The sequence below is a fragment of the Crotalus tigris genome, unplaced genomic scaffold (assembly GCF_016545835.1).
Source record: "Crotalus tigris isolate CLP2741 ecotype Arizona unplaced genomic scaffold, ASM1654583v1 scf7180000017666.379230911805:20528666, whole genome shotgun sequence".
In the NCBI taxonomy this organism is placed as follows: Eukaryota; Metazoa; Chordata; class Lepidosauria; order Squamata; family Viperidae; genus Crotalus; species Crotalus tigris.
This window is the reverse complement of record NW_024096552.1, coordinates 2,238,932-2,260,816: the sequence shown is the minus strand read 5'-3', so window position 1 is coordinate 2,260,816 and position 21,885 is coordinate 2,238,932. Positions and strand designations below refer to the sequence as shown.

The following is a 21,885-nucleotide window of genomic DNA, read 5'->3' as shown; positions in this document are numbered from 1 at the left end:
TGAATGAGCTGAAATATGTCTCTAAACTTACGAAGATCAGATCCCCAGCATATGATATAGAAGAGTGAATACTTCTCACATTTTCCTTCCCACTAAAACACCAATCTGACCTTGACAAATATAAATCACCGGGACCCATCAGTTTACAACCAAGAGTTCTGAAGGAGCTGGCAGATGTTATCTGAAAACCATTGCACCATATCTTTCAAAAATCCTGGAACACCAGGGAAATACCTGAGGATTGGAAAAGAGCTAATGTGGTTCCCATCTTCAAGAAAGGAAAAAAAAAAACAGACTCAAAAAACACAGACCAATCAGTCCTACATCAATACCTGGGAAGATCCTGGAAAAGATAATCAAAAAACAGATCTGCGAACAACTAGAAGCAAACAAAGTTTGGGTTTATCAAAAATAGATCATGCTAGTAAGGCATTTGATAAGGTAGACCACAACCTACTCCTTGGTAAGCTAGAAAAAGGTGGACTAGACAACATCATCACCAGATGGATCTGTAGCTGGCTGGCAAATCATACTCAACAAGTAGTCCTCAACGGCACTACATCCACATGGAGAGAAGTAAACAGCGGGGTACCACAATGTTCCGTCTTAGACCCCGTACTCTTCAATATCTTCATCAATGACTTAGATGAGGGAATTGAAGGGGAACTCATCAAATTTGCAGGTGACACCAAACTGGCAGGAGTAGCTAACACCCCAGAAGACAAAAAGAGTTAGACAAACTTGAACAATAGGCCCTGTCCAACAAAATGAGTTTCAACATGGAGAAAAGCAAAGTTTTACATTTAGGCAGGAAAAACCAAAGGTACAAATACAGATTGGGCAAGACCTGGCTTAAAAATAGTAACTGTGAGAGGGACCTTGGAGTCCTAGTGAATGATCACTTGACCATGAGCCAAAAGTGTGCAGCAGCAGCCCAAAAAGCTAATACAATCCTGGGTTGTATAAACATAAAGATCACGCGAGGTATTAGTACCGCTTTATAAAACCTTAGTAAGACCACACCTGGAATACTGCAGCCAATTTTGGTCATCATATCACAAAAAAGATGTTGAGAGAGACTAAAACATATGAACAACAGCTGCAGGACTTGGGTTTGGCTAGTCTAAAGAAAAGAAGAAACATGATAGCAGTATTCCAGTACTCGAGGGGCTGCCACAAAGAAAAGGGGGTCATGTTATTCACCAAAGTACCAGAGGGCAGGACAAGAAACAATGGTTAGAAACTGAACAAAGAAAGAAGCAACCTGGAATTAAGGAGAAACTTCCTGACAGTGAGGACAATTAACCAGTGGAACAGCTGGCCTCCAGAAATCATGGACGCTCCATCACTGGAGATTTTAAAGAAGAGGCTAGACAGTCACTTGTCTGAGATGTTATTAGTTCTCCTGCTTGAATGGGGGGCTGGACTAGAAGACCTCCAAGGTCCCTTCCAGCTCTATTCTATTCAAATAAATAACTACACTGTACAGCTCATCATGGAACCTTTTTACAGTGGCCAAAGTGATCTTTGTTCTCTTCCCTTTCAGATCTTTGGTCTACATGTGCCAGATGTTCAGGTAATGGATATGTGCTGATCTTCAGTCACTTATTTGTCTTGGCAAAAACCCAGAAGATGGAACCCTTGAAACAAGAAATCTGAGTTACTGAAAGATGTTGGGTGTGGGGTGCAATATGCTTGTCAATGACTCATTCAGTCAAAATGAGATAGAAGCAAACAAGCCTCAGATATACAGTAGGTTTTGGGATAAAATGAAGTTGCATTTGTAAAGCAGAACCAGCCCAGGATATGGGGTTTTATCCCCTTCCCTCACATACTTGCCATCCTTGTATAAGATGCTCCATTTAGTCTGGTTTATCAGGATTATATCATGCATGGCTAGTGAAGCAGGAAGAGCTAGAGGGACTTCTAGTCTCCTGGAGCCAGCAGCAAGGCCTTTCAATGGACTAGGCTGAAAGGATACTGGTAAGAATAGAACACTTATGATTTGCCTTTATAAGGTCACAGTGCTGGACAGACAGTAAAATGGCCGATCGCCCTGCTGCTTCAGACCGTAAGTCGAAGAACATCTAAGCTTTTAGTGCCCCCGTGGTGAATCTGGATGAGAAATTTTTCTTATTTTTCTCTCTTTTCCGTTTATTTATTTTTTTTTCCGAGTGTGTGCCTGTAAAGAGCTTTTGAAATTATTTCTCTGGCTTGGAAAGGCAGCTTCTGCTTTTTTACGGGAAGAAAGGCACTTTATAATACTGAAAGGCTATAATCTATTTTTATTGGGACACTAAAAAGGAAAGAAAAAGGAAAAGGTTTCTCTCTCCTTCCTTTTTAAGAAATCTACTATTTCTACTTTTTTATTAAAAAGTTTTTATTTTCCATTTATTCATACAAAATACAATTAAATTCCTAACCATTGGTACCGCCTGCCCATTCCTCCCAGACTGCGTTCACTCTCTCTAATCCTTCCCCACTTCCCTCCTCTTTCTCTCCTCCCCTTCTACTCTCTTCCCCTCCCCTTCTCCTCTAACCATCCTACTTCCTCCCTACTCCTCCCTCCCCTCTCATCCCTCTCACACACATGAACGCAGCATAGGGGAAATGCCCAAGCGCTTACCATGACTATATTATCATTACCCACCCACTCACCCACCCACCCACCCTCAACCCTCCCCTCCTCGCTTCCCAGAGCAGAGTACAGGGTTATTATTAAGAAAGTTAACAATAATAAAAGAAAAAGAAAAAAGAAAAAAAGAAAAAAAGAAAAGAAAAAACATCATACTTAACCTTTAACTCCCCTTAAATTAAGTCATATAAACAAATCTCTACAACAGTTACTATAAAATTTACTCATAAAATAAATGAAACTTTATAGTCCCATATTTTTTCTGAATATAATCTATCCATCTTCTCCATACAATAATATATCTTTCTTGTGTATGATTATATATATATATATATATATATATATATATAATATATATATATATATATATATATATATATATATTATATATATATATATATATATATATATATATATATATATATATATATATATATATATATATATATATATAATCTTAAAAGACAGAAAAAAAAAGAATTGACTTTTGGAAAGGACTTTCTGAACTCACTGAGGACATCTAGTGGCAAAAACTTAATACTGCAACTTTACTTATTATCTCTTATGAACTTTAAAACATTAAAGATAAGCTGTGCACCTGTGAAGCTGTGGGGGTGGATGTCTCTACACTAAACAAAGCCTCTACAAAAAAGAAAAAGAGATCTCCTTTTAAGCATTAGTATTAAAATGGAGAAACCTCAGATACAACTGAATTCTGCACTTATACTGGAAAAGATTTATGAGGCCCCTGCAGAAATTTATGCTACATTTAAAAATTGTACTTTAGAATTAAGATCCAGAGATTCTACTATATTTGCCCAAAATGATGTCCTGGTTACAACTGATTATGACATAAATCAAAATGTGCCAGAAGAGGAATTTACAGAGATAGAAGTGGAATCTATTTCATCTGACAATCCCTTCGCCAGCAATTTAGACAACCAGAAGAAGCAAAGACCAAGACTTAAAAATACAAAGCAACTATATCACAAAGAGAATAGAAAAAGACGTTTACTGCAGAGGAAGAGATCTATATTCTCTCAAAGATTATTACAAGCAATAAGAATTGACCTAATGGTTGATGGAGAAAAAAGATGCTTACTACAGAGAAAGGGACATACATTTGTTCAAAGATTCCTACAAACATTGAGAATGGACTTACTGGTTGAAAGGGAAGCGTCTTTATGGAAGTCAGTGTGGCAGAGAAAGAAACCCAGAATTAGACTCAAAAACAAATTTAAAGACGTTTAATGGAGTAAAAGGCAATGTTGATATTATGGACTGTTTTAAGGATAATGATTTAGAGTTGAAAAATGCAATTATACACATGCGTGTTTAAATTGTTGATCTTTAATGGAATAAAAGGCAATGTTGATTTCATGGATTGTTTCAAGATAATGAATACGGAAAAATGCAATTATATACATGTGTGTTTAAGTTAGTAAAAACTATCTAATGGATTTAAAGGCAATGTTGGTTTTATGGATTGTTTTAAGGATAATGATTTAGATTTAGAAATAAGAAATCTACAAATATATATGTGTGTTTAATTTAGTTTGATGACTTTTTTGTTTTATAGAAATTTGATATGGAATAATGAAAGTTAAATGTGGAGTGAAAAAAGAAACTTGGCTTTATAGAGACTAAGAATGTACTCCTTGGAATAATAGATTGATTTAGACTGGAATTTTTGAAATGCTTAATTAATTAGGAGATTTTTGTGTATAATAATACGTTTTGATATGGTATGATAATTAATTAGATGGAATTTGATTTTTTAATGAATGGAAATGAATTAAGTCAAAGACTACTATAATTAATAAAAATGGAATTATTGACTGAAAAGTTAAGGATCATGATTTAGATTTAGAAGTAAGAAAACTATAATTATATACATGTGTAATGTTTAATTACTTATGAGATGTTTGTGCATAATAATATGATTTGACAAGATATAATAATATTGTTTTCTTTTTTCTTTTTTTATTAAATTAGTTATTATTGGAAGAAGAAATAAATAAGATTGGTGATAAAAAAGGGATGAGAGGAATTAAGAATTTGAATATATTTGCAAGAGGTATTTGAAGTGATAATATGCTGATGTAAAACACTATCTGACTATGGTAATTGAAATTGATTTTAAATTTTAATAAACAGGTTTAGTAGTAATAGAAATTTAGGATAGAAATGAAATGTATTAAATTTACTATGTTACTTGAGGGAAATAGTGAGATGATAGTGAATGTATTAAGTTGAGCTGTTATTATGTGATTTTATGTTGGAATCTTTGTGTACCCAAACACCACGGTGTGTCTTAAGTACTTTTTTGTTAAAACCATAAAACCAATAATATATATATATATATATAAAGAAGAGCTTGAGCTTATACAAAGCCAACAAGAAGTGGCAGACAAAACGGCAAGAGGGAAAGGCCTTCAGAGAACACTCCAACACATCATTTTCTTGCCCAATAGGGAACATCTGGAGAATGAAGATCGGCATAGCCATGTGCAGGCCTACGTGGACAACCAAAGCGCATTTCAAAGTGAACAGGTGAGAGCGCCACAGCTATCCACAAGCCCCCCAAGACCGAGTAGATGAAGAGAAGAATCTCAACGGCCAGATGTGCCGATCAGCCAGAGAGTTGGCATTGCAACAAGTAGGTCACAAGATCTTCCCACCGTTGCTGCCCCATTGAACCCACCGAATCATACCACTGATGGCAACTGAATGGGTCCATCTACAGTGGCGACGGCCCCACAGCAGGACCAGCTGCCACTCAGGGATGAGACTGCAAGAACTCGAGCCAGACTAGAGTCCCTGCTGCGCCAACAGGAGGCAGTGTCCCAAGGAACTGCTACCAGACCTGACCACAGAGGAGAATCTCGACCACCAACTATGCCAGCCTACACAGGGAGCTAGCTACGCACCACCCGAAAGACAAGAAACCCTCCAACAAGTAAGCACGCAAGAGGTCAGGTCCCCTCAGCTCAACGCCACAGCAGAGAAATTCAGACCAAGCCAATAAGGTCCCTCGCACGTGACATGGCAAGATACCCTCAGCGGTCAACAAGCTGAAGAAAGTTACCAGCCAGACATGGTGCACGCCCCTGCTCCCAAAAGCGATGCACCAACTCCACCAGACTACAGCCCATATGCAGGATCGATGTATCCTTCAACATTCAATGGAAGAAAGTCGGACATGGCATCCAGAGGTGTAAGAAAATTCTCCAACAAACCAGGAAAGGAATATTTAGTGTGGAAGCAACTTTTCAAGCAAGCCCTCCGCAGCGAGAGGTTACACCCTGGGGGAGAGCTCGGGCTTATGACGGCATGGCTAGGTCCAGAATCTTCAAAGGCAGTAGAGGCGATCTTCGCATCATGTTTACGTGACCTACCCACCGCCCTTTGATGAGCCTGGGAAATGCTCGACAAGCACTATGGGGCACCTTCTTTGACACAGTCCTCATTCCTACAGGAGCTCTACGATTTCCCTAACATAAATATCAATGATCCTAGTCAGATTTGGAGATTCTTCATCTTACTAGACCAGCTCTGGGCAGCACAAGAAAGTGGCACCATGCCTAGACTTGCCCACCTTGAGCAGTTTGACACACAGAACATTATCGCTCAAAAACTACCAAGACAGTTGAAAGATAAATGGTTCGACATGACCCAGTCCCATAGGAAACTGTACCCCAGCAACCCTCCACCTTTTGCTGATCTTGAAGATTTTGTTTCTGATCAATCAGATATGTACAATGACCCCAATTACCTTGACATCCATGAAACACGTGTCACGATGCTAAAATGAACCAATCACAAGTTTGGCACTAATAGAAATTCCTTCCAAGCCACAAAGAATAGAACTCCTATTTCAGTGTACAAAACAGAGATCACGACCCAGCCAAAGAAGACTTCAGATAAACAAATGCCGAGGAGTATTCATTCCAAACCCCACCCACCAAGAAAAGGCCTGACTTGTCCAATTCATAAATCTTCACACTTTCTAAACAATTGTAGAGAATTTGGGGGGAAATCCCTGGATGATCAAAAGGCCGTACTCAAAGACCATAGGATATGCTTCAAATGCTGTGACTCCATATATCACATGGCCAAAGATTGCGCAGTTAGGGTGAAATGCCACCTGTGTAATAGTGACAAGCACCCGGCAGCCTTGCATTTAGAATCTAAGAAAGGAGACACAACAAGCGACTTCGACCCCTCCTAAGATGACAGAGACTCAACGTGACTCCAAAGAGCACCCAGAAATGTACGGGACAGATATATGTGGCGACACACCGCGCCCTCCTTCATGCTCACCCATCTGTCAGCAAAAGTCTACCCCGATGGGCAACCTGAAAGTCTACCCCCGATGGGCAACCTGAAAGGGCTGTAAAGATGTATGTCATACTAGATGCACACAGCAAGGGCACAATAGCTAAGCCTGCCTTTTTCGACCTCTTCGACCTCCAAAGTGAACTAAAGCATTTTGCAATAAATATGTGCATAGTACCAATGCTCATGGTGGGGAGGAAAATCACAGGTCTTTGCATAGAATCACATTTCCTGTTACCATCAGTGTTGGAATGGAGACCTTACCAGATGTTTGCAGCGAAATTTCAACACATAAGAAGAAAAATGCCTCACTTAGCATACATAGCCGATTTAATCCCTCCTCTAGATCCTGAAGCCGAAATCCTGCTCATGGTGGGATGAGATGCCCTTGAGTCCATTGGTTCCGATAAAAGAATCAAAGGTCCACCAGGAACCCCAGTAGTCATTAAGACAGAACTCGGATGGGCCATAGGAGGGATGGTTTTTGTCAATCAACCGCAAACTCCAACCCAGGTGAATATCTCAACAACCTCCATTCCCAGTAATGGAAGAGCACCTCACCTAAAACTACACCAAGAATACTGCACGCTTGTGACAACTAAACCTGTTTTGGAAGCAACAGTGTTCCAGACCAGTAAGAATTACAACAACTTAGCCTTATCCATAGAAGACAAACAATGTATGCAGCTGTGCGCATTCTCCCTGAGCACCACACATTGGGATGAGCTGTGTCTGCCAGAACAGAAACAAGACTGGGAGTCGTAGAGTGTACTCCCAAGATGTCCCCAGAGTATGCAAGTGCAGCGCACGTATGTCTCCAACTCACCCGCTACCATACAAAGGAAAGAATTGTACACTTCCTCAAATATGTTAACGAAGGTGAATGCAGCCTTAATATATATCACAGTCTACAGCGGGGAGAGCCACACTTACGTCGTTTTGATTGCAACCATAAGATACACCAGAGTCTACAGTGGGGAGAGCTGCAGTCTCGGTATCTTCTTTGGAAAAGCGAGACTAACAGTACAAGGCCTCACCGTAGCAAGGTTAGAACTATGTGGTACCACTTTGGCTATAAAGCTCACCAACTTGACAGTGAAGACGTTGTGCCTTGAACTACAGTCCACCACCTTCTACGCAGACAGCAAGGTGACGTCAAGCTACATCTGCAAACAAAGCAGACACTTCTATGTATATGTAGGCAATAGAGTAGAAAAGATTGAAACATCTCTAAGCCCTGAACAATGGCAACATGTGCCAATCTGGCTAAAAGGTCCTGAGTTCTTGGTTTGTCCAGACAGCCCGATGCTACAGAGACCAAAACGCTCTATGCTTCCAGCTCCAGATCAACATGCCAACCTTTCACCTCAAGCACCCAGTAAATTTCAACCAATCAGCTTCAAACCCTCCTCTAAGCGGAAACACCTGAGATTAGGCATGTTTTGATTGTTTTGATCACTTGTCTTAGCATCCCAAGAATTAATCTTGTAGGAGCCTGCAAGGACTTACAGACTATTGAAGATATTTGTCATGATCCAGTGATTGACAAATGTCTGAAGGCCAAAAATCACCCTCCCCATGCATCTCACATAGGCAAAGCGTGGGAGCACATGATTGGCATACCCCGCAAAATCATGGACTATATGTTATCAAAGACACCCAGCCCACACATGAAGTCTTCACCACCCTCATGACAACAGTAGCAGCCATCTTCAATGCGCCACTTGTGGTTCTAGCCCCTTCGGTTCCTGAGTCTTCTGCTCCTGCTGTTCCTGATTCTCCAGCTCCTGCTGTTCTTGATTCTTCAGCTCCTGTTGATGTTCCTGATTCTCCAGCTCCTGCTTTTTCTGAGTTTCCTGTAGTTCCAGGTTCTTTCGTTTCTGAATTTCCTGTGGTTTCAGCTTCTTCAGTTCCTGAGCATCCTGTGAATCCAGATTTCTTTGTTCCTGAAAAATTTTGGGTTCCAGTTTTTCTGTTACAGATTTTGTTCCAGTTTCTTTTACAGGAAGAAGACCTTGTCTTTTTGAGAGACAAGAACACATACCAGAACTATTGGCCCATGGGATTTGTGCACTGGGCCCCACCCAGTTTTGATGAACTAGCTCGCCAAGCTGAGGTCTAGATTGTGAAGCCACATGAGTCAGATCGCTACTCAAAGACTCTTGCACCAGGCTGATTATTGATTTGGTCCCGTTGCTGATGAAGATCGAACTAAAAGATTGAACCTCAAACTATGTATTGTGTTTATGCATTGTTTGATGTAACACTTGTTTATCTCTGTTACAATTGTGCATGTTTTATATTTACCTTATAGTTATGCATGTTTTGATACTATGTTTTGCCTGTTTTAGTCACTAGTTAGTTAGTAATGAGAATTGCCTGCTTAATGCTACGTTTTTGCTTATTTCAGTTAGTTAGTAGTGGAAATTTAAATTTCCAAGCGGGGAGTGTTCTGGATCATGTAACCCTAACTAGAGCACGTAGATCTGTATGTTAGAATGTTTGGCATTTATTGGGTTAAGTGCTGTCTCCTTAAGAGATGGCTTATGGGTAATGTAGTTTTAGCTAGTCAGCAATCCCATGTTATCAGATCTGTGGGAGCAGCCACTAAAGTTCTTCACAGGATATCCTGGCCATGTGCCAGTTTGGAATGCCTTTGTCTGAGTTAAGCATGGAACCACCGGAGGACTCAGATGGCCTCATTCCATGTTAGAAGTTGGTGTGGAGGAAGTATTCATTTCTTACCTATAAGAATGAACAGATGTGTATTGTCCAGAAGCAATAACCATAACTACAAGTATTTCTGAATTAAATATATGTTTTAAAATCATTCTTATTGAGTTTGTCTGTCTGATCTGGGTTTACAAAGCAACTTAACTCTGGATCAGAACATGCATGCTTTGTGCAACTAGCATGGCTGCACAAAGATCTTTGACAAACTGAAAGACAAAAAGGACAAATACAAAAAATGGAAAGAGGGGCATATAACTAAGGCCGATTATCAGCAGACAGCCAGAACATGCAAAGATGAAGTCAGGAAAGCAAAGGCTCAGAACGAACAAAGACATGCAACAGAAATCATGGTTAATAAAAAAAAGTTTCTTCCAACATGTTAAAAACAAGAAAAAACTCAAGGAAACTGTAGGTCCACTAAAGATAGAAGATGGCAAGGAAATAATAGGCAATGGGGAGAAAGCAGAGGTTCTTAACTCATACTTTGCATCAGTCTTCACACAAAAAGAAACTATAGCCCAACATAACAAAAAAAAAAACCACCGCAAAAGACAAATTAGAAACAAAAATTAAAATAAGCAAGAAAATGGCAAGAGAACACCTATCTGACCTTGATGAACATAAATCATTGGGGCCTGACAGATTACATCCCAGAGTTCTGAAAGAGCTGGCAGATGTTATCTCAGAACTGTTGTACCACATCTTTCACAAATCCTGGAGTACCGGGAAGTCTTAGGCCCAGTACTCTTCAATATCTTCATCAATGACTTAGATGAGGGAATTGAAGGGGAACTAATCAAATTTGCAGATGACACCAAACTGGCAGGAGTAGCCAACACCCCAGAAGACAAACTCAGAATCCAAAAAGTTCTTGGCAAAGTTGAACAATGGGCCCTATCCAACAAAATGATTTTCAATGTGGAGAAAAGCAAAGTTTTACATTTAGGTAGGAAAAATCAAAGGTACAAGTACAGATTGGGCATGACCTGGCTTAAAAACAGTAACTGTGAGAGGGATCTTGGAGTCCTAGTGGACAATCACTTAACCATGAACCAGCAGTGTGCAGCAGCAGCCGAAAAAGCTAATACAATCCTTGGTTATATAAACAGAGGCATAGAATCGAGATCACACGAAGTATTAGTACTGCTTTATAAAACTCTAGTAAGACCACATCTGAAATACTGCAGCCAATTTTGGTCACCATATCACAAAAAAGATGTTGAGAGTTTGGAAAAAATTCAGAGAAGAGCAACTAAGATGATCAAAGGCCTGGAAACTAAAACATACAAAGAATGGCTGCAGAACTTGGGTCTGGCTAATCTAAAGAAAAGAAGAAACAAGACAAACAAGTCCTTCCATGTTCAGCTCAGCTGTTAAATGGGTCGCAAAGGGGAGAGGGTGGCAGGCTGAGGTTTGAGAAGAAATGGACAGGGAGAAAGTTTTAGGAAATGATTTTAGACAGGTGTTTTTTTAAAAAAAAAAAGAAAGAAAAAAAGCTTAGTTTTCTTAGAAATAGCTACCAAAAGTTATTACCACTTTGTTCAGTTTGTACCCACAATGTAACATAAGTTCCCCAAGATTTAAAAAGAAATTCCTAGAGATCAGCAATGTATTCTAAAGCACACTGCAGTCAAACCTGGCTGCATCTTAACAATACACAGAGCCTGATCCATGTTCACACCCCATTGTCATACCCAGCTCTCACGCCTTCACATTACACAAAAGGGCTGCTATCTGGGAAGCAGGCAGGCAGCATGTTACAAGCAGGTTCACAGAGTATCACAGAGAAAATGCCTTTTGACAAAATAAAAAAATGGCTCTTCTACTGATCATTTAACTAGGACAGATTGCATTGTGGCTCTTGTTAAGCTCAAGCAGAAATCAAAACTGAACCATATCACTGAGATCTCCTGACACTCCATTTTCACAAAGTACAAGTGTTGTTTCTCCCCACTTGCAGAGAACTTTGCTACCTACTTAGTCAACAACCACAACATTTCCTTTTGCACGGAAGCCTGAAAAACAATTGGCTATTTTATTGCACAATACTTTCTAACTCACTCAGGATTGTGCCAACTTAGCTCAAGCAATCCAAATTCTGTGGCGTGAATGAAGCATACCAATTCAAGAGCATAAGCTCCTTGCTCTGCCTACAACCCAATGGTGAAGCCCACCATCACCACTATTTTTTTTCTATTCTAGAAATTGCACTAGGCATGCCTGCATGAATTTTTGATAAAAAAAACACAGTTTGAGCCCTATAGATCTGTAAAGGGGTAGAGGCATCAGATAGAATGGAGCATATTTGGGGGAAATGTAGGGTAATTCCAGATAGCAGGTACTTGTACTCTGGGCTGCTCTTAGGGGTTCCTGAAACTGGCTTAACAAATTTCTGTCCAGATTGTAATGTTGCTGTGCAGTCCAGACCATGGTCATTCCCCTGCTTCTTGCTCTTCAGTGCAGGAAAGATAAGCCTCAGTGGCTGGTCTCTGTATAGGCAACCCACCTTTTCCTTTAGGGATTATAACCTTCTCGCAAGTTTCTTTCCTTTGCTTTCCCAGATGTTTGCATACAGGCCAAAAAATCCAAGAATGACCTGTAGTGATTCACCCAGGCTGAGTTCTTTATTGTTTCCACACCTATACACAGAATCTTCCCAGATTGAGCACTCTACTACTGCATCTACCATATGTTCTGTGAACTATTATGGAGCATCTGTCTTCATCCTCTTTATGTCACCCAACAGCTTCTTTAGAAGCCACTGGAGGGGGGGAAAGGAAGCTTTTGAGAACACGATAGCCCAGCACATCAGCATGAAATTATCATATAGAGAAGCTACCTGCCATTGCAGTGGGGAGGTATGCCAGGCACTGTAGCTAATTGGGGATGTCACTAGATTATCATAAAGCTTGGGGAACCCTCTGTTTAAGACGCTCAGGACAGAAAACGGAACTTTCAAAGCTGAGCTTCAAAGAACAGATGGGGAGTACATTTACAGAGGAATGGCAATGAACAGAGGACATTGTTGTCTTTTCCTGCAGTCAGAAAATGGTGGCTGGCAGGTACTGGTGAAGAGGAAAGCAGAAAGTATACATCTGGCCTTGGATCATGACCTAATTTTACTAGTTATTCCTCTACACTGGCGCCTTCTCTCCAATCCCAAGCTGGACCCATCACATAATTAGCAGGACAATGTAGCCTCCCTTACCTTTGCTTGTTTGCTTGGTCTCCCTCACTATTTGAGAGGGGCTCTCTTGGTTCTTCCAATGAGACATGGAGCGCAGGTACTTCCTCACGCTAAGCTTACTGCTTCTATCTTGGGCCTTGCTCATCCTGCCTGGCAGAGAGAAAGCTCTCTGGAAGACAGATCTCTTGGTGGCTGCTCTGCTGTCTTGGGAGACCAATGGTGGGAGATCGTCATGGCCAGACTCAGGGACTTCACTTTCAGGTGGGCTTTGTATTCGGTTCCATTTCCGTATTTTGCCCCTGCGCCTGCTGCTTTTTGATCCGTAGTGAATAGATCCCAGTTCTGGCACCTTCATCCCAGTTGGCAGTACTGTCTGCCATAGGTAGGCCTTAAGTAAAGATGAGCCCTCTGTTTCAGGCTGAACTGCCATCTGTCAAACAAAAAAAAAAAAAAAAAAAAAGGGGGGGGGAGAAGAGCCATTTCACAAAAGCAACAATACTAGAGCCTCCATTGCCAAAGTCAAGGTAGCCCTATGTTCATACTTCTAAACCAAAATTATCTCTTCTGACTTGGCCATTTCTCCAAGGACACATAGTCTGGATCCCTCCCCTGAGCAGTCACAAGCAAACAGGTATCAGTCTGCACAGACAATGGAAAGATTCAGTTGCTTTCCATTTCAAGCCCTTAAAAGAGGGGAGTTTCTGTCAATGAATAGTCCTTGCTAAGGGAAGGTGAGCACAGTGCCACTCCACCCTTCTCACTCCGAGGTGTAGGGTGGCTACTGCTCACTTTTTGCAAAGAAGAATTTTGTGCTGCCATTGCAGGAAGTAAAGAACTAGCAGCCCCACCACATCCTGCATTGCTGTTAGCTGACTCAGACACTTCCTGCAATGAAAGAGCTTGCACTGCAGAACTGTTATGCCTTGCAAGTCAGTTTTGCAGACCCTTGATGTGAGACTGTCTTGGAGTTCACTTACTTGAGATCATCCCAAGAAACTCAGCCTGCCCTTGTTGGCAACCCGGTGGAGTCCATGACCTAACTCTAAAAATGATGGGCGGAGCATGGCAATGATTGCATCTTGATCAACTAGCTCTTCTCTGAGCCATAGAACCTGTCTGAACATGTCCCTTGTACACTGTGAAGTCACATGGCCCAATCTCCTTGAAAAGTGCAAACTGCCCAGAAGGGACGCTGCTGTGGGGAACATGGAGAAGAGAGAAGTTGTGGGTCAACATTTCATTTCCTGCTCTTCTGACTAAGGAAGTGATGGTTTTCTGCTGTATAGCCCATTCCACATCTCTAGGTTGGTTTTGTGTGTATGTGTGTGTATGTGTATGTGTGTGTGCTGCAGAGTAGTCCAGCCTTAGTAGAACTAAATTTTAGAGGAGAAAGAGAATGAGAGCATGTTTTCTCTGGAACAGGTTCTTTTGAACAAAGAAACAGAAATTTGGCTTAAATATGCCTGCACAGCAGATTTATCTAGAGCATCTTTATGTAGGGATTCTTAGACTGATCTTGTGCTGCTTGATAAATAAGGGAGCCATTAGTCCTTGCTGAATACTTGCAGCCCCAGCAGTAAAAATGAACTTAGACTCTGATAAAACAAAGATAGACAAGAGGCATGACAGCAATGAAACTAAGAATTACCCTCTTGGGCCCACTCCCTTTGTACCCACATGCTTTTATTTCCCAACTCCACCATCACTGCCACAACTACCACCATTGCCATGTTCCTGTCTAATTATCAGAAGGAATATGGAAATATTCTTTGTTTTTAGTATTTCACTGCTCAGCTTTTACCCAGATTCCTCCCCTTGCTATGGCACAACCTCCTTTCTCTAATTACCTTAGCTTTTAGCTGTCCTTCGTCCTCAGCCTAGCCTTTCTTCATCATCTCTCTGAATGACTGGTTTCCTCTCCTGCTCCCTCAGCTCTGCAAATCCCCATGTGATCTTCGGTGACATAATAATCTCACTTCATCCTGTTTGAATAACCCGGAGGCTGCCTTGTGCTATGTGGGTAGCTGAAGCCATCCTTTGCTTGGTTGTGCTTAATCCAGACTGCTCACCTAGTTGAGCTCTGCTGCCACCCAAAAGCAGATGCCACATTTCCTATCCATCCTCCCTTCCATAAGAACTCCCTTAATAGCCGTGTTCAGAGTGGATCTACTGTGCCAAAATTAGTTGGGCCAGTCTTGCCATGTTGCACTTAAGAATTCCACACAAGAGTTTGGCCAGGTCCTGGATCAGCTCTACAGCTGGGCCCCAGCCTGTCCTCTTTAGGGCAGTTCAGCAGCTGTGCAAAAAGAACTCCCTGAGGCTGGTTTTCAAAGGGAATTGGGGGTGGGTGGGTGTCATTTCTTCATCAAAAGGAACTCTTAATTTCTCCCTCCTCCCAACTTTTCAGCTTCAGCTATTTTAACTGGGAATGGAAGGGGAAAGCTGGTTGACAGCCTCACATAATTTCTTCTGTCATTCAGACAAGCCAGAAAGACCAAAATGCTTCTCTTTTACAGAAGACCAGGAGCAACATGGCAATCTGTTCAGATGTCTTATTTCTTTTCTTTTCTTTCTCTTTTGTATAGGATTGTGGGAGGGGAGAATTTTGGTGGGACCAGTGTGTTAGGAATAAAATTTTAGAATAAAAAGTAAAGTTAAGTGACACGTACTCTATAAAATTTCTACACGTAGACTGCAAGATTTCTACATGTACACATACCTTGGAAGAGTTCTGCACGTAGGCTATAGGATTTCCACACTGAGCTATAGGATTTCATGATAAAGTACATATAAGGGAATAGGTGAAGCAAAATAGTAAGGGGCAGGGATAATGTATTTTGTTTAGGCGATCCTGATAAGATTGTAACCTCAGAGGAGGGGCCAAGGCGTTGGGATAGAATGTATATAATGTGTGTTTTTGCTGTGACCAGGTGTGGCTCAAATATTTATTTGGAGTCCACCACGTTTTGCAAACCGTTGTAGCCAATAAATCTCTGTCTAATTTCAACTTGCTGTTTGTTGTTATTCAGTGGGCTAGAATTTCTACCAACAGTTTTGGCGCCCAACGTGGGGCTCGAGACCGGGATCGTTTGTCTGCACCAGATCCAGAAGGTGACATGGAAGGCATGCCCTGTCGATTTCAACAGTCTATCTCATCTTGTTGGTAAAGGAGCAGCAACGCTTTCCTCGGCGAACCAATAGAGTTGATATTAGACAGAGAGACGAATTGAACCGGTGTGTGTGTTGCTGGCTTCCGGGAACTGGGCAACTCCGTGCACGGACCTAGGTAAGTGTTCTGGGGTGGCCAGTATACACTGCCTAGGCAGTCGGTGGGAAGACTGGGTAGGCCTGTGTGAATTTGAGACAGTGTGTGTGTGACATCCCAAGTATCCACTTAGCGAAAGTGGACCTCTGATATGCGAATGCATATCTAGGGGGATCAGGGGGAAGTGAATTAAGGAATTTATGTGAAGTCTCAATTAGAATACACAGGACGGTAAACCAATATGGGCAACACAGGGAGTACTCCAGGAAAGAAGTGTTTGAGAAAAAGAAGAAGGAACCCCAATTAAATATAGATAAAGAAAGTCCATTAGGGATTTTATTGAGTAATTGGGGAAAACCTCCATATAATGAAATAATTAGTAAATTAGACATAACCAAGGAAGATATGGTTAATTTGTGTTGTTTTGTCTGGTGGGAAGATGAAAAAGTAGAGTGGCCTAGATTAGGAACAAATGACTATTTTGCTTGTCAGAATTTATATGAGTATGTGTCAAGGAAAACATGTAAATCGTTAGTCAATGAGTTAGACTATGCTTTAATTTGGAACCCAGGTAAATGGGTCACCTTGACTATGAGTGGCCCTAGCCCTCATAAAATAATCTCAATATATTTACAAGAAGAAGAGAAGAATGAAATAGAGGAAGAAGATGATGAAAAATCCATGAAATATTTACCCCCACCTTATAATCCTAATCTACCACAACCAACAAATGTACAAATACCTATTCCACCACCCCTACCAGCTCCTGTAACACAAGCCCAGGGAGCTGTGAGAGGTGGACCCTATAAGGTATTAATAAAAGAATTGGAACAATTGAAGAAAGATATAAAGAATTTTCCCTTTAAGGATAAACCACTACAGGCTTTTCCTTTAAGAGAAGTACCCAATGGAGTAGATGGCCAAGAACAGGCTCGTATCAGTTTTGTACATGAGCCCTTAAAGGCATCTGAATTACGTGCCTTCAAGAAAGAAATGAAAAGCATGATAGAAGATCCAATAGGGTAGCAGAGCAACTGGATCTGTTGTTAGGAGCAAACATATACACATGGGATGAATTAGGAGTGATACAGAGCACGTTATTTACAGCAGAAGAAAGACAGCTAATTCAAAGAGCAGCTCATTTGGTCTGGACTAGGGAACATAATCCCCAAGCACAGGGGGCAATTTTGGCAGATGTAAAGTTTCCTGTAGTAAGACCAAATTGGGATAATAATAATGCTGCAGATAGACAAAACATGGAAGATATGAGAGTATTATTGATAAGAGGAATAAAAGAAGCTGTTCCAAAAGCACAGAATATGAGTAAAGCTTTAATGATAGAACAAGAAAAAGAAGAATCTCCAGCTACATTCCTCCAAAGACTGAAAGATGGAATGAGGAAGTATTCTGGAACTGATCTAGATGACCCAGCAAATACTCTTCTGGTAAAAATACAATTTGTGGTAAAATCCTGGCCAGATATAAGTAAGAAATTACAAAAATTGGAAGGATGGACGGGGAAAAGTATAGACGTTAAAGGCAGCACAAAAGGTATATGTGCAAAGGTATATGTAGAGAAATTTAGGCAACAGAATAAAATGATGGTTGCCACAATAAACCAGGTAATAAAACAAAAGGAAAAGAATACAGAAGGAAAATGGATATTACCTGATGGATAGCAGGTGTTGAATAAAGCCATAACACGTGAAGTAATCCAAACACTCCATGAGGGTTTTAGAAGACGTGTTTCTGAAAGGTATGGCTACAGGAGAATTTTCACTGTTGTGAAACAAATAACGGCCGGATGTCTCATTTTGCAAGAAAGTTAATAGGCAAGCTCTAAGAGCAAAGGAAATTGGGAAAGGAAAGGATCTCATTGGCTTTTGAACAGTTCCTTGAAATTATAATAATAGTTATTTGTTTGTTAGGAGAAAGTATGAAATGAAATATCTGTATGTGAAAGTGCTTATACAAGCAGTTTGAATGGAAGTGAATGTGTGGCTATGCTGAGCCTGTGTGTGTGTGTGTGTGTGTGTGTGTGTGTGAGTTTCTCCCCCATCCCAGACTGTGAAAGAAACAGTAAGCTGCAGATTTTTTTTTTGTTACTGTAAAAATGAAATGGAAAATGCATGTGAAGAGAAAACTATTTTGTTAGTAGTGAAATTGTTGCATAATTTCTTCTTCTTTTCCTGTCTCTTTCCCCCCACCCCCAGCTGGCTGTGTTGCTTTAAGAGCGAGAAAGACAGAAAAGAAAAGGGGGGTCTGATCTTTTTAACTTTTTTTTCTGCTTAGAATTCTGGTTTGAGGAAGGTGAGCTGGATGTGAAATTTAATACCCATTCTTGCAGTAAGAAATGTTATTTTTTTTAAAAAAATAAATGAAATATGAGAAGAACTGGAATACACCTATATAACCATTAACCAATAGAAATGACTTTGAATTGATTTGTTTAGATTTATAAATGATTTAACCTATTTAATGGAAATTTGTTTTCATCTGAATGAAATCTGATTAAATTGGAATTTGACTAACTTTATATTAAAACCAAAGAGTTGATACTAGAGTTTGATACAAAACTATTTCAGTAACTCAGAATATTTCATTAAGCTTGTTTATTTATTTATTTTGTGGAGTTGCTTTTTGTTGTTGTTGTTTTATTTATTTTTTTTAGTTTTTATTTCTATGCAGGACACACTGATAAAAATAATAATAATAATACCTAAGAGAATTGAAGGAATTATAATTCAACCTTGTTTAAAACGAAGGAGTTGAGAAAAAAAAATTGGGGGGGAGATTATAAATGAGCTATGTTGTTTTGAATAAAGATTTGTATGCAAACAAACTCAAGCAGAGTTTGGTGAGCACTCCTTTGTTGGCTCTTTACTAAGTAATCTGTTTGTAAATACATACGGACAAAGGAATGGCTAGGGGAGGGATAATTGATACTTTTCTATGGTTAATATATGGTTGGTTATACAATAAGTATGATATGTAGACAAATACATAAAATGTTCTATAACATCTAATGGTGAGGCTATTTCAATGCATTCAAGTTGATTTTAAATTACCTCAAGTGGGAAATTCCACAATATGAAACTCAAATGACTTGGATAAAATGTTTACCTTTAGTATTGTTGCAAATAAGAACACAACCACAGAAAGATTTAGGATTGTCTCCTTATGAGTTGTATGGTGTGTCATTTATGCCTGGAAACATCTCCATGGACTCTTTAGTAACAAGGGATAAAGTAATAAGACATTATGTGCATAAACTGTCGCAGTATCTTGATCATTGCAGGAAACAAGGCTTGCTGATCCAAACACCCCCTTTGGAATTTCCTGTCCACAAGTTTGAGGTGGGACAGTGGATCCTGATCTGAATGTGGAAGGAGGAGAAATTGCAACCTAAATGGGAAGAACCATTCCATGTGTTGCTGACCTCTGAAACTTTCGGACGAAAGAAAAAGAGTGGACTCATATACGAGTGAAGGGACCAGTAGCTGAACCAAAAGGACAGTGGACCTGTGTTCCGGGTGACGACTCGTTTAAATTGATACTGTGTAAAATTCCTGTTTAAATGTGTTGGTACTGTGCTGTAAATGCCATGTTGATTGTTGTTGTTTCCATTGTATTGACTGTGTAAGATGTACTGGATGTGAAGAACATTTTGGACCATACGATATAGTACTCATTGAAAAGAAATTGAAACCTTTTGAGGAATATACTGAGATATTGACTGGAGTGGTAAGATATACTCTAAAAGATACTCCTTCAATCCAATTAGTCCAGGAAGAACAACGAGAAGCCTTCATAAAATATCACAGTTTAGAAGAAGATTAATATAAAATATAATTAATATAAATTAATATAAAATGCGAATATTTGTCCCTGGCTGTATATCTCTCCCTCTCTAGGGAGTGATATAGAAGAGCAACAGAAGCAGAAGGATGTGAAGCCTGCATTACCAATGCCACCAAAGGGGTGTATATTTCAATCTATATGTCAATTAAATAAAACACAATATTCAGTTTGTAAGGGAAGAGACAAAAAGATACAATGCTATGATCCATCGATGCCAACATATTTGAATTTCAGTATATATGTGAGTTTAGCTAAAGTAGGAGTGAGACTGAGACCTGAAGGTGAAGAAAGATTAATATACGTCAATTCTACTAAAATATTAGAAAAAGGGGACAGAAAAAGCTTTGATACAATTTGATGCATGCACAGTATTAAGTTTATCTTATCTCACCACAAAGTGTGGAGACTCTAGTTGGATCACAGCATATAAACAAAATCATAAATATGTCCCACCAATTTGAACTTTGCAAATGGAAACCCCAATCAATGGTTACTTTGTGGGGGATCTATTAAATGTTCAGGGTGGAGTTGTGTGTGTGATTACACTGGAGAAGGTTATCCAGAATGTAATGGTTTACCAAATTTAAAAGAATATATGGAACTAATACGATGGAGTTGGAAATCACTAAGAACCATTCTGATATAGTAAGTTATGGATTTGGGATAGACGGAACAGGAACAGATCCATTAACTTATATCACTATAAAGAAAGAAAACATATATTAGCTAAGGAAGGAGGGGTATGTGGGAAGTTTAATTTCACAAATTTTTGCTTACAGATAGGTGAAACAGGTGCAGAAGTGAAGCAATTAACCACTGAAATGAGACAACTTATAATGTTCCAGTCCAGACTTGGACTGGTCTTTTAGATGAAGGGGGATTTTTGGGAGGAAACTTTTGCAATTGGAAACAAGCATTATTCATGGTGGGCATAATATTATTAGGACTAATGTGTTTGCCCTGCCTAATTCATATGATTAAAAATTTAGTCCATACAACTGTAACAAGTATAATGGATGGCATCAAACAGGAGGAAAAGATACAGGCACTGTTAGCCTTTAAGGAAATCAAAGACAAAGTAGACATAATAGAGAATAATCACAAAGAAGAGATTGAAATGAATTTAAGAAGATTCTAAAATTTTATTAAGTATGAAAAGAAAAAGGGTGGATCTGTTAGGAATAAAATTTTAGAATAAAAAGTAAAGTTAAGTGACACGTACTCTATAAAATTTCTACACATAGACTGCAAGATTTCTACATGTACACATACCTTGGAAGAGTTCTGCACGTAGGCTATAGGATTTCCACACTGAGCTATAGGATTTCATGATAAAGTACATATAAGGGAATAGGTGAAGCAAAATAGTAAGGGGCAGGGATAATGTATTTTGTTTAGGCGATCCTGATAAGATTGTAACCTCAGAGGAGGGGCCAAGGCTTCGGGATAGAATGTATATAATGTGTGTTTTTGCTGTGACCAGGTGTGGCTCAAATATTTATTTGGAGTCCACCACGCTTTGCAAACCGTTGTAGCCAATAAATCTCTGTCTAATTTCAACTTGCTGTTTGGTGTTATTCAGTGGGCTAGAATTTCTACCAACAAGTGGTCTCTCTTGTTCTTAGCATTTTGAAGGTAGCAGAAGTGAAGACAATGGCAGATCACTTTCAAATCACTTATGAGTGTCTTAGGGGCAAAAGTGAGTTGAAGATGACATGGTATCAAGAGCAGGAGATTCATAAGCTGGTCTTAATCAGTAACCCCATCAGTGGTGTTGCTAGGAAGGGCTTCTGGGGTAATGCCTAAGGTCCCACAATCCTGAAGCCCACAGAACCAGGGAGATTTCAGCAATGGAAAAAAGGCCTT

General features: G+C 39.8%; 2 protein-coding genes across 4 annotated transcripts in view; one reads left to right on the top strand and one right to left on the bottom strand.

The window, feature by feature from the left end:
- RASAL3 (RAS protein activator like 3) overlaps positions 1 to 14,815 on the bottom strand; it is a 73,508-nt gene extending 58,693 nt beyond the window's left edge. The window contains exons 1-2 of the mRNA XM_039336442.1: positions 14,741 to 14,815; positions 12,915 to 13,323 (exon numbers count right to left, since the gene is read on the bottom strand). Coding sequence (XP_039192376.1) covers positions 12,915 to 13,323 — 409 coding nt within the window. The 5' untranslated portion in view covers positions 14,741 to 14,815. The remainder of the gene's footprint in view (positions 1 to 12,914; positions 13,324 to 14,740) is intronic.
- Positions 13,877 to 18,697, top strand: LOC120305084. 3 transcript variants are annotated; one of them, XR_005555908.1, is made up of 3 exons: positions 13,877 to 14,197; positions 15,923 to 16,179; positions 18,372 to 18,697. XR_005555908.1 is itself a non-coding variant. In XM_039336445.1 (2 exons), exon 2 carries the CDS (start codon positions 16,564 to 16,566, stop codon positions 17,182 to 17,184), a length of 621 nt encoding a protein of 206 aa, XP_039192379.1. In that variant the 5' UTR covers positions 13,877 to 14,197; positions 15,946 to 16,563; the 3' UTR covers positions 17,185 to 18,123. The 3 variants fall into 3 exon arrangements, 2 of the variants coding, with proteins under 2 accessions (XP_039192379.1, XP_039192378.1); XM_039336445.1 differs by lacking the exon at positions 18,372 to 18,697 and having other exon boundaries at positions 15,946 to 18,123; XM_039336444.1 differs by lacking the exon at positions 18,372 to 18,697 and having other exon boundaries at positions 15,923 to 18,123.
- The last annotated feature ends 3,188 nt before the right edge of the window (positions 18,698 to 21,885 follow it).

Coding starts and splice junctions, on each gene's coding strand:
- LOC120305084 (XM_039336445.1), top strand. CDS start 16,564: ATGGTTAATTTGTGTTGTTTTGTCTGGTGGGAAGATGAAAAAGTAGAG.